The sequence below is a fragment of the Mauremys reevesii genome, linkage group 11 (assembly GCF_016161935.1).
Source record: "Mauremys reevesii isolate NIE-2019 linkage group 11, ASM1616193v1, whole genome shotgun sequence".
Taxonomy (NCBI): Eukaryota; Metazoa; Chordata; order Testudines; family Geoemydidae; genus Mauremys; species Mauremys reevesii.
In genome coordinates, this window is record NC_052633.1 from 11671287 (window position 1) to 11683839 (window position 12553).

At 38.8% G+C, this 12553-nt stretch overlaps 1 protein-coding gene across 1 annotated transcript in view; it reads left to right on the plus strand.

The window, feature by feature from the left end:
* BARD1 (BRCA1 associated RING domain 1) overlaps positions 1–12553 on the plus strand; it is a 66637-nt gene that overhangs the window by 49501 nt on the left and 4583 nt on the right. Inside the window, exons 8-9 of the mRNA XM_039495581.1 lie at positions 44–179; positions 2790–2882. Of these exons, the coding sequence (XP_039351515.1) occupies positions 44–179; positions 2790–2882 (229 nt within the window). The remainder of the gene's footprint in view (positions 1–43; positions 180–2789; positions 2883–12553) is intronic.

Below are 12553 nucleotides of genomic sequence, written 5' to 3' on the forward strand. Positions count from 1 at the left end.
GTTTAGGAAGGACTTAGCACTTCTTCCTCTTGTCGTCACGCAGCAAGCAAGCCCAGGCCGCCCTAGAGAAGGACCTGTTGCTCTACTGGGAAGCAGCCTCAATTCAGAGCAACAAAAATCACTGAGCAAACTCGCAGCAGTTCTGAAGGCTAGAAAATGTGTTGAGTTTAACAGCACAGGTAAGTAAGCCCACATTGGAATGTCTCTTAGATATGTTTTAATGCTCACTTTGTACAAGGGTTATACATTTTAGCTATCGAGATGTTTACGGCATAATGTTTTGTAGATTGAAATAAAACTTCAGGTTCCAAGCATGATATAGTATTTATGCCTCTAATAGGACTGAAGCAATATAAAGTTTCACATCTATTAGCCCACAGCCTATGGGTACTCTTTCTGAAGAGAGAGAAGCCTCTGCTGCAAGAGAAGATGTGAGCTTGCTGGCAGCAAAAATGAGTTGGTTAGAAACTTATCCTTTAAAAGGAACCAACCACCAGGATTCTAACTCTGAGTTCCCAGCTTTCTAGTGCAAGACAGCCAGAATTCACTAAACTCTTACAACTACATTGCTAGCAGGGTACCATGCCATTGAGGTGGTAGTGTAGCCCTCCTCAGCTTACCTGCTGCTCTTGGAACCTTCCACTCAGTTCCTTTTGGTGAAGGTGCTGCCTGCAGGAGCTCTGTGTGACTGTCAGTCACTGGCTTGGCTGTTTTCATCCATGTCTTCGAACATCTGATATCCTTCTCCAATGCCAGTCCTTCCCTTCTAGTTAGAACCATGAACAACATTTCTGTTCGTGGAGCTGTTTGCCTTGGGTGCTTGTTGCCTAGTGTCTTGTCTCTGGGTTTTTTTGGTTTTTCTGTTGCATTTCAGCACCAGTGTGGCTGGTGTTTTGCCACTTACTTTACACTTGGGCAGCAATTTTTGGGTAGCATATCGATGCCAGCCTTTGCTTTTGTGCTGGTGTTATGGACACTTAGCACCCTGTTATTGCTCCTGTCGTTCTGATGCCTCAGCACTATAGCTCTAATGTTTGCCATGCTTCTGCACCTGTCTTGGTGCTCCCGGACTGGGGCCTGGGGAGTTCTGCACTTGTTCTGATTCCTCAGCTCCTTGCATTTCCGGCACTTTGCTGAATCTTTTCATCTTCTGTTTTTTTTTCTTTTTTGTTTTTGCATCATTTCTGTTACATGACATCTAACATGGAGGAAGGAAGGGAGACAGCAAAGCTGTTTCACCCTTGGTAGTATTGCAGGGTCATGTCTATAGCACATAAGGTAGCAAATATGGTTCTCTTCCTTGGACTTTACTTCAAGTCTGCACACCCAGGGAAACTCCTATCAATCTGCATGAAGCCAGCCTGGTAAACCTGCTGGCTTAGGACTCTGTTTTTGTCTTGTTTGTGTTGGTGCTACCTGCATTGGTGCAAACCGAGCTCCCCTCTCCTGAGCCCATCATTAGTGGGATGGACTCATCAGAGTGCTTGAAACCACCACCTTCAAAGCTGAGGTCACAGTTGGGGCTCCTCTGTTTGGAGTCACTGGGCATCCAGGACTAGCTTCAGATACTTGGGCTGCTGAAAAGTAGTGGTGAGGAGGGCTCAAGAAGGAACCAGCAGCATCCCAGCATGCTGCTGTTAAAGTCTCTAACTCCAGGCAGCTGATGTTAGTCTCCTTTCTCATTTAAAAGGAGAAAAAAAATTCTTAACATTTTTGGTTGTGGCCCTAGAGTTGCTACCTGTTGCACTTTTACTTCTTTAGTTGAGACATCTCTTGAGCTTTATTACACTTTTGGACTGAGAATCCTACACCGGTGGTATCTTGAGAGAACGGCAACTTACTGATCTGCAAAAATAATGAAGAGTCCTTGTGGCACCTTAGAGACTAATACATTTATTTGGGCATAAGCTTTTGTGGGCTAGAATCCACTTAATCAGATGCATGGAGTGGAAAATACAGTAGCAGGTATAAATACACAGCACGTGTAAAGATGGGAGTTGCCTTACCAAGTGGGAGGTCAGTCTAACAAGACAATTCAATTAACAGTAGGATACCAAGGGAGGAAAAATCACTTTTGTAGTGGTAATGAGAGTGGCTGATAGTATTGTGATGAGTTCTTTTACCTGCCATCTAGCCTCAGAGTTTCAAGTTCATCTTTACAAATGAATAGTTACATTTGTTGGGTGTTTTTTTTTTTTTTAAGGCATTCTCTTAATCCCTTTTAGTGATCGGCTTATTCCTCTTGAGAGCTTTGCCACCCATGCAGTGTAGAACTGACTGAAAGATTCTCAGGCTGTGGTTAAGCTGATCATGTGTAATGGAAATGCTTAGAAGGGGCCTAACTCATGCTCCACCTAACTACTGTTGCATGTAGGGCCTGAAAATCTCAAGCTGAGGAAATTCCACCAGTCTTGCATTAAGGTACTAACACCCAGTAGTGAGAATCCTATTGCAGTTATGCCTTTGGAGGAGAAGCAGGTTTATAGATCAGTAATGCTTCCTTCTCTTATAAACTACAAGGCTATACTTACAACAACTAAAAGGTGTCTTTTCACAGCAGATAGAAATGTTGTGGGTTTTCAGGTATAACACCCACTTGCACAAGTTTATAAAGAGAAGATTTTAATTGCAGCAAATGAAAACAGATTTTGAGTTTGGGGAAGAATGTCTGCTTATAAATGGGGAGGAAATAGTTTGTAAATTGAACGTGACTGGATTTGTAACAAGTCTTATAGATCTGGTTATTTTAGGTTTGTAGGCTTTCTTACATGTGTAACTTTTTCCTCTAGTGACTCACGTCATTATCCCTGATGATCCAATGCGAAGTACTATCAAAGGGATGCTGGCCATTCTGGCTGGATGTTGGGTCCTGAAATTTGAGTGTAAGTATTGAAATAGATGGAATGTTTATTTTTCAAACAAATGTATAGTTTGACTTGAGGATTAATATTACCTGAGAACTTTCCATTCCTGTTTCAGAAACTTGTTTCAAATATGGATATTGGCTTAATCTAAACTATGGGGCTTTTAAAATTTTGAGTGGCAAGAATTTGATTAAATGTAATTACTCCATCTGTGGAAAATGTGTAATGCATTATTGTTAATCAGATACCAGAGAGATAGTCATCCCCCAAATGTAAGGAGGGGATGAATTTGTTTACCGCTCAGCATATTAGCAATAGAGCTGGAATGTTCAAGGTAAATATTCCGATGCATGTGTTTAGTATTAAGTTTAAACATTTTAAATGGCTGTCGAGAAGGGCTGATTTGGTATAGTAGAATAAGACTGCCTGATCCGGAGAAATGACAGGATGGCTAGTTACCAGCAAAACCCAGTCAAGCTTATGGCCTCATGCTTGTATTCCTTATGCTTTTCATAGCTCCCACAGAAGTCAATGGAAAATTTTGGTTGCTTTAGGGTTACGGGGTCAGTGTTTGTTAATAATGTATAAAGCAGTAGTTATACTATCCAATACACCTCTGCATTCAAGGACTTATATGTTCCATCTAACAAAACAGTAACTTAAATGAAAGGGCAGATGAACAAATATCTATATAGTATACAACTGAAGGCATTTTTTAAGTCTTCCCTTACACAGTTAATCAATAGTTATTTTACAGCATGTTCCTTTCTTAACAGTTGTTCTCTGTACATCTTGAGGGCTGACTTTATTAATTCCCCTTCTAATTTATTTCTCTAACACTTTGTTCTCTTCTTATATTGTGAAAGCCCTTCTTGTTCCCCTTGACTTCTCTGGGGCAGGAATCTAGACCCAGTCCTTTATTCTGGTGTGTTTTTAATTTATAATTAACTCATGTGCAGTTTGTCTATCAATGGAGAATTCATAGAGAGCTTTCTTCAAGTGGTTTCAGGAGTGTCTTGGATGATTAAACATTGGATATGAAAACTCATCTTTACTCAATAGGGACTCATCAAATAACTTAGCTGCCTACATTTTTCAAACGGACTATTGATTTTGGGTGCCCAGCTTAAAGGGGCCTGATTTTTTCCCAAAATGCTGAGCATGAGGCCCTTTTAAGGTGTCCCAAGTTGGGCAGCCAAAATCACTAGTCACTTTAGAAGCAGATGGCCCATGTTTTCCAATGTCCATGTAACTTCCTAACATCCACTTGATTTCTTCTCTGTTCTTTTCAAATGGCACATTGGTTAAATTCCCCTTGGATACTTTTGATATTACTTAATTAAAACAGCTTACGTTCATCCCCCTTATCTATAGGTAATTCAAAAAGAAAAGTCTTCAAGAAGTCTTGGTACTGCGATCTGTCACAAGTATGAATAGCTTCTCATTGACTCCCCCTGACATGTTGATAAATGCCCAAACCTACAGGTTGATTTGGGAATCCAGGACTAGCTTCAGATACTTGGGCTGCTGAAAAGTAGTGGGGAATTGTGGGACAGTTATGGTATTGTAGCTGTCTAGCTGCTTAGAGGTTACACATGGGCAGGAAGATAAAACCTCTCTTTGGCTGTGGGTAACACATTTCTGAGGGGTTAGGAGCCAGGCCTGGGTTTGCACAGAGTGTCTTCAGTAATTAGAATTCTGTTTCACTGAGAATATTTAAATCTAACGTTGCTGTGGTAGATCTTGACTTTATCAGAGCTATATACAGGCTGTTCAGGAGGCTTGTTAATTTTCCAGTTTAAGTATCCTCCTCTTCTCCATCTCAGTATTTTACTAGTCAAACAATATAGAAACTAATACATAATGATGTCACCAGTACAGGATTATCTCTCTCTGCAATTGAGCACGAGGGAGAAGATGGATTTTTCTTGCAGAGGTGAGATGGAACATTTGTGAGAGAACGTAGTTGTTTTTTAACTTTAGAAGCGTAACAGAAAAAAGTAAACGCAGTCTGTACAGAAATCTTTATTCCATGGACACTTCTTTGTTTTCTGTTGAGCTTTATTTAATGTGGTGTTAAAGTACCGATTAGTATACTCCTGGGTGCTAATGCTTATACCTTAGTAAGCAACATACTTTTTAAAAGCAAGTGCTTCTCCTTCCTACTGGGAAATGTTAGTAATAACTCACAGAGTCTGATGCAGCTAAGTGCCTATCATTAACAACACCATTCCATCTGCTCCCACCAGTTTGTTGTTGGTCTTCTTCAGAGTCATTACAAGTTAAAGATTGTTATAACAAATAATTGGATGCCTGCTGATGAAACATTTGTCTAGGAAAAAGGGTTTTACTTTGCTCTGCTTTTCGTACTCTCTCCTTATTTATCATTGCTTTGGGGGCTTCTGTTTAGTAATTGGTTACATCCACTTAGATGAGACATTAAAAATAAACTTTTTAAAAGAGTGCCCTTACTCTGGTGTATTTCTCTTGACCCTGTATCTTTATCAAAGCCATTACAAATAAATTAGACATAAGAAATGTTCGTTTGCTTAAATTTTTAAGCCAGGAATTCAAACTTGGGGTCCACTTCTTTCTATTAACCCAGTGAGTTTTGATCCAGTATTTCACTTGTGAAAATATTCACATTGTGGCACATGTTAAAATTGTTCTCCAAGTATGTTCTTTAAATGAAATTTACATTTATGGCCTAGACAGTTTGTTCATGTCACAAAAAAGACACCTGCTTTATACTTTGCAAAAAATATTTTAATAAAAATATGTATTTTTCTGTTTGAACGCCTCCATTACAGCAGCTTTTCATATCTTTGTGTAATAAAAGCAATCTCCTTTCTCATCTGCCTGAATCATTGTATATCATCAGGCCGTATTTGAGATTGTATATTTATTTTAGAATTATGTGTAATCTCCCTATATATTTGCTTACTAACGAGCTGAATTTGAAACATTCTGCACTACTCTTATTTGGGCTAGGCACAAGGCCTGCTACTAGTATAGATGGTGCAGAAACCTCAACAGCTATTTGAATTCCCTTTTGGCTCTCACTGGAGGCTGATGATGTAAGAGTGGTAATACTGCAAAAAGGTACCTTCAGAGAGGAAAGATTTCATAGTACCTATTGCCAGTTGCTTATTGTCTATACATTTTATATATACTTAACACACTGTTGGCAATATCTCAATTTTCAGAGCAGCATAAAAATCAATTGAGACACCATTGTCATCCTGCTCCTTGCCCTTGGCCATATCTTTCATTGCTTTCATTATTTTATTGCCTTCATTATTTCTGGGACTATAATAGAATGGGAAGTAGCATATCATCATCCTCCAGCAAGTATGTTGAGATTAAGTTTCAAGTATTACTGAATTTAATCTGTTTTTTCCTAAATCAGAGTACGGTTTCAAAAAAAAAAAAAAAAAGCTTGACTATTTTTCATTCCCCATTTAAATAGATGACAATCCTGATACATGTGCTTGTTATAATGGATACTATGAGTGTCAGAATAAATGCATTCAAGAAACACTGTCATGTCAATGCACACATCAGGAATATGTAGTTTTAACTACACTACTCCAATCTCTACCTTGCTTCACAAAAATATGTAATTTTAAGGAGTTTGTAAAACTAATAATGAAAAATGGTTTCAGAAACCTTTGTATATTTTTCAGTTTGGAATCTGATCTCATGTGTTTCTTCTAAGGTACTCTGGATACTAGTAAGACTACTATGCTTAAGGCACAGGCCAACAGCTTTGTCAGATTCTGTTAACTGCAAAGGCTGCTTTCGGTCCAGAATTCCTACTTTCTTTCCCCAATCAATTCACCTAATTAGTTTTTGCTCTATCTGCATAGAGACCCCTATATTTCCATTTCCAGCATCCCCATCTACAGGTAAGTGAACATTTGCCATTGCTGCCACAGCTAGACCCTGGGCCCTTTGATACTAATATGGCTGTTCAATAGCAACAATAAAGATAAAACATCACTTAATCTTTTAGAAAGTTTTTTTAGGATGGTAGTATTCTAAAAGATTTAGGAACAAAATCTGTGCTTAGTTGTACCTAATGTAAATCCTGCATAACTCCATTACGGTCAGTGCAGTAATTTAGGGCTTATACCACTATAACAGTGAGTGAATACAACCGTATTCGTGTAAATAGCCATGGCTAATGCAAATAGCTTCACTAAAATCAATAGCATTGCTCAGGTGAGTAAGGATTAGAGGATTGTGTCCTCATCTTGTGAAATTTACAAATTGCAGTTTCTTAATTTCCATGGCCTGGGAGCTATATGAATATGACAGGGTAGTAATAAAGGTAAATTAGTGCCAGCATTCAGGCAGATGGTGCATTGGGAATTTGTGTTGCGTGCCCCAAATGTGTTGTGTGACGGGTTGTGGGAAGACTAGAGGCAGAAATGGTTCAGGGTAAGCAAGAGGAACGGTCTGAGCAGCAGCTCCTGTATGAAAGAAGTCAGTCCCCTCATTTCCCAAATGTGGCGACATTAATGCACAAGCTTACAACTTCTAATATTTAATGTTTATACTGCAATAGTGCCTGGACACCTGCTCAGGACCCCATATGCTAGACACTGTGTACACACAAACAAAAGAGTCTGTGCCACAGAGAGCTTAAAATTGAAATGGGGGGAGGGGGTATTAAAAGGACTACTTTTTGAATGGTATGGATTTATATCTTTAAACACTGGTTATCTCTAAGATGAACAATTTAAAAAACCTTTTTTTTTTTTTTAATAAGAGCAGTCGCGCTTCAACTTGATCCTTCATCAGACAGATATTGAACATGAATTACTAAGGAATGCACACCCTGGTGTGGGGTCCTGTACCCCCCCAAGTATGAGTCCAATCCCGTTGAAGTGTGAGGAAATACATATTTTTGTTGGTATTGCTACTGCTTTGGAGGAGCTGATCCAACAAACTTTAGTCACAGCAGTTACGGTCATCAGTTTAATGACAAGGATGTTCCCCAGCACAGATTGAAAAGAACCTGTTAAATGACTATACCTGCCTACTCCCAGAATTGGCAAGTCTATAACTTTCATTGATGGTAGAAATGTAGAACGTATCAAGATTTTGTATAGCGGGTCAGTCCATTGTAAGCAGTGGCTTATTTTAAATCTGTTCATAAGTTAATAAGGGTATGTAAACATGAAAACCGTTTGTTTATTTACAAACCTATATATAGTAGAGCCAGTTTGAGGAGGAAGAAACAAAACAGAAGAGGGAACTTGTGTGCCTCATGCAGAATCTATAGTTTTCACAAGGGGGGAATTTAGTCTATCCACCGCCCAATGCTTGCTACTGCCACCACCACCTTATGAAAGTTTGAAAGAGAGATCATCTTTTAAAATTCAGTCGTCCTTTATGGATTTGTCTTTGTTTTCCCAGGCTTATCAGTTCAGGGATGGCCATCTTATTAGGATCTGTTCTAGGGAGGTGAAGTAGCACGTTAATGATGGAGTGTGATAATAATTGCTTTTAAATTGGGACTATAGCTAAATTCTGCTTTGTGATGACTCATTCAGCCAGTGTCTCAGGATCAAATTCTCAGCTCTGGTCTTTCAATATGGAAATTGTGAAATCAGATTGTGTGGCATTTTCAAAAGCACTCAGCATTGGCCCCACTTAGCTCCCACTGGAGTCAAAGGGAGTTTTACACATGACTTCAGTAGGAGCAGAGTTGGGCCACCACTGAGAACTTTTGAAAATCCTACTCTATGTATATAAATATAACTCAGTTATTTATTCAGTTAGTATTTTATTTCATTTGGTCTTTTAATCAGGATGACTGGCTGAATCTGGTAGAGGGGTTGTTAAAAGGAAACTACCATGTTATTCAGCCACTCATACGCATTGCTGAATAACTGGCTGAATAACATGGTTATCATACAGCAGACAGAAAGTTCAGCTGTATAATGGTATTGTCTCATTGGCAATAAGGGTAATAATTGGAGATATACCAATCTCCTAGAACTAGAAGGGACCTTGAAAGGTCATTGAGTCCAGCCCCCTGCCTTCACTAGCAGGACCAATTTTTTGCCCCAGATCCCTAAGTGGCCTCCTCAAGGATTGAGCTCACAACCCTGGGTTTAGCAGGCCAATGCTCAAACCACTGAGCTATCCCTCCTCCCAGACTTGGCTTTCCAGTCTGTTTGTATTACTGTAGTATATAGCAGTGGTTATCAACCTTTCCAAATTATCGTACCCCTTTCAGGAGTCTGATTTATCTTATGTACCGCAAGTATCTCTTCCCTTAAACTACTTGCTTACAAAAACCAGACACAAAAATATAAGTGTCACAGCACACTGTTACTGAAAAATTGCTGACTTTCTTTTTTGCCATATAAAATGAATGAATTTAAATATAAATATATTGCACTTACATTTTAGTGTGATATTTGAGCCTGTTTTTCACTTGTGTGCTTTGTCATGCCGGGAGGCAGTGAATTGCAATTTTCACTGTCGCCACTACTGCCGCTTTCAGCTCCTCGTTTTAAAACTCTGTCCATTTTGACATCGCAACCACGTACACACCGTGACAACTTCAACCTCATTAATGTGCTTGCACACATCAGTGAAGACATAAAATGCCTGTCTAATACAGTGCATAGACGCATGTTACATTACTATATAATTTAGTACATAGAGCAGTATAAACAAGTCATGAAATTTTAGTTTGTACTGACTTCGCTAATGCTTTTTATGTTGCCTGTTGTAGAACTAGGTAAATATCTAGATGAGTTGACGTACCCCTTGGAAGACCTCTGCATACCCCCAGAGATACGTGTACCTTGGGTTGAGAACCACTGGTATATAGGATGACTTTGTGCTAGGTGCTGTACATAAAAAAGACACAGTCCTGCCCCAAAGTTTAGAATCCAAGTCCCCTGTCTCTTGTATTGAGATGATAGGCTCTTTAAGAGTAGGAATCATCTTTCTATGTAATTTGTACTGTGTCTACCACAGTGGGGCTCTTGGTGCTTCTAGGTGCTATCACAAAACAGTTGTTGTTATAATGCCCTCAGAATGCCCTCAGAGGTGCAGCCTTCTCTAGAATAATGTGTTCAGTTCTAATCATCCTAGTTTAAAAAGGATATAGCAGAAACAGTGGTCTAGATTGAGACTTACAGAAGATTGACAAGAAGACAAGATTGAGACTTACAGAACAGATAAATGAGAAGGGGTGTGATACAAGTAAACATAATTAACAATATGGAAAAGGTATTTGGAGCCTTTCTGTTAACTTTTCTCATATTAGAATCTGAGGATGTTCAATTGAGCTAATTGACTCAAAACAGAAAAGAAGCAAATACAAACTATATGACTAACCTATGAAACTCATGGTCACAATATATCAGTAAGGCCAAAAAGTAAGTAACTTTAGAAATACTTATGGAGGACAATGTCCACAGTTAGTGTTTGGCTTATATGCTAAAGCAGTGATTCCCAAACTGGGGTTCGCGAAATGTTACAGGGGGTTCTTGGGGAAAAAATTCCCTAATGGCGGACAGAGCTGTCCTTAGGGATCCCAGGCAGCATGGGGTCAGCAGCCCAGAGCCCCTCGAATGCCAAGAGCTAAGCAGATCAAAGCAAGCCTATCTATCACACTGAGGAGATTTAAACTTCAAGACTCCTTATGAGAAACAGAAAGGGAAGTGAATATTTTTTGCTGTTTTTTAAATTAAATAGGCAGCTAGTATTGTTTTTTAAATTATTCTGAAGAACAAGTTTAAGCTTTTTTGTAACATGTGCTGTTTCCCTGGACTGCTCAAGACCTGGATGCTTGTGTAGGAGGAACTCTTTTGAGTGAGATCTTGGAAAAGTGAGATCTTGGCAGAGTGTTGCCGTTTTCATAATGTAACAAAAATGCTGTAGTGATAAATAATTAATAAATAGTGTGTAATAAGCATGTCATAAAAACAAATTTTATATTTCCAAGATCACTGCTTTTATAATTTATACTCCGGTACAGGAGAAAATCCCTGGAAATATTCATTTTTAAGAGGGGGGTTGCGAGACTTGACGTGCTAGTGAAAGGGGTTCACAGGCTGTTAAAGTTTGGGAACCACTGTTCTACAGCAAAAGGGTTTACAATTTTTTTTATTCTCAAGGGTTTGGAAGAAACTTCCTCTGTGGGCAAATTATTCCCTAACTATTTGTATTAGGGTTTCTTGCACCTTCCTCTGAAGCATCTGGTCCTTAACACTGCCAGACAGGATACTAAAACTACTAAACCACTTCTTTGATCGAGTATGGCAAATTTAATACATCCCTCACTTCCTTATGCTTTCTTGTCTCTCTGCTGTTATCCTGTGTGTATTGTCTGTTCTTTTCAAAGCTGTGCTGTTTCCTTACCACCTATTAGTTATGCTGTTTGACAGGAAAATGACATCTAGGATTTAGAAGTTTGAAGCATCAGCTGACATTCCTGTATTGCTGAGGATTGTAGTAATTTTCACATTGCTTCCCATACACAGACAGGAACAAGGTACAGGGTGTTAGAGAAGAGACTGAATGAAAGCTGTTCAAAAAGCATCTCGGCACACGTGGTTCTGTAAAACTGTCTAGCTGTGAGTTGTTGTTGAATATTACAAGACTGATAACTTAAAACAAGTTCTGCTTCAGCATTGTTGTAGGATAGACTTTCTCAAGTAGTGGAGCCTACAGTCGTATTATCACAAAGATCACTCCAAGGAGTGGTATATAACCCTAGTGAAGTCAACTCACTTTAAATGTCTGCATTTTAAAGATTTTCATCTGTGCACCAATAACTTATGCCCAAGACTTTTTTTCCCATATCTGTAAGTGAACCATGTACATTGTGTGATTTCTGATGAAGTGGAGGTTAAAATGAACGAGATGAAAAGTCTTCAGAGAAACATTTATTAGTAGGGTGTGTGCGTGTGTGTATGTGTTACTTTTAAAAAAACACGAAGCACTAATTCCTGTAACTTTTCTAACTCTCAGTGTTGGAGCTTAGATGGTTAAGATCAGTATCATCATCACTATCTTGGTTAAATGTTCTCATGGCAGTTAAAAATTAAACCATTTCAATGACTGCAGTTAAATTTTATTGAAAGGATTTATCAGTGGAGTTGGCTGCATGAAATGGGAAGACGTGTATGCAGACAAGATTTAATGTACTTTGCATTTTCTGCTAAAATAGATGCCTTTTACCAACATTAGTCACTTTCACGATTTAAAGTTCAGTTATCCTCAGGAAGATAACTCTGTAAAAAGATAACTTAGTGTTCCATATTCATTCTGCTTCTTCTGTTCCTCTCATCAAATTTGCTTTGTTTACCACTGCCAGCACTACAAGCTCAAGTTGACATTTGAAAATCAAGTTGTGATTAATCTAGCCTTGTAAAGCCTCACCTTCCTTAGCAAGGATCCTGAAATTTGAACTTTGCTGGCAGATTGACTGATGGCGAACAGGCTTTATGCTATTCTGCTTCATGCAACAGGTATACTGGTGCTACACTGCAGGCAATAGCCCAGATTTGTTGGTAACCCAAACAGAAAATGTGCAGTTGTCATTCTGTTTTTCTGACCAAAGCCACTCTGAAAAATATAAACTGATACTTAAATGTTAACAGCCTGGTATTTTTTCAGAGGTGCTGAGCACATGCAACTTTCATTTATTTTATTGG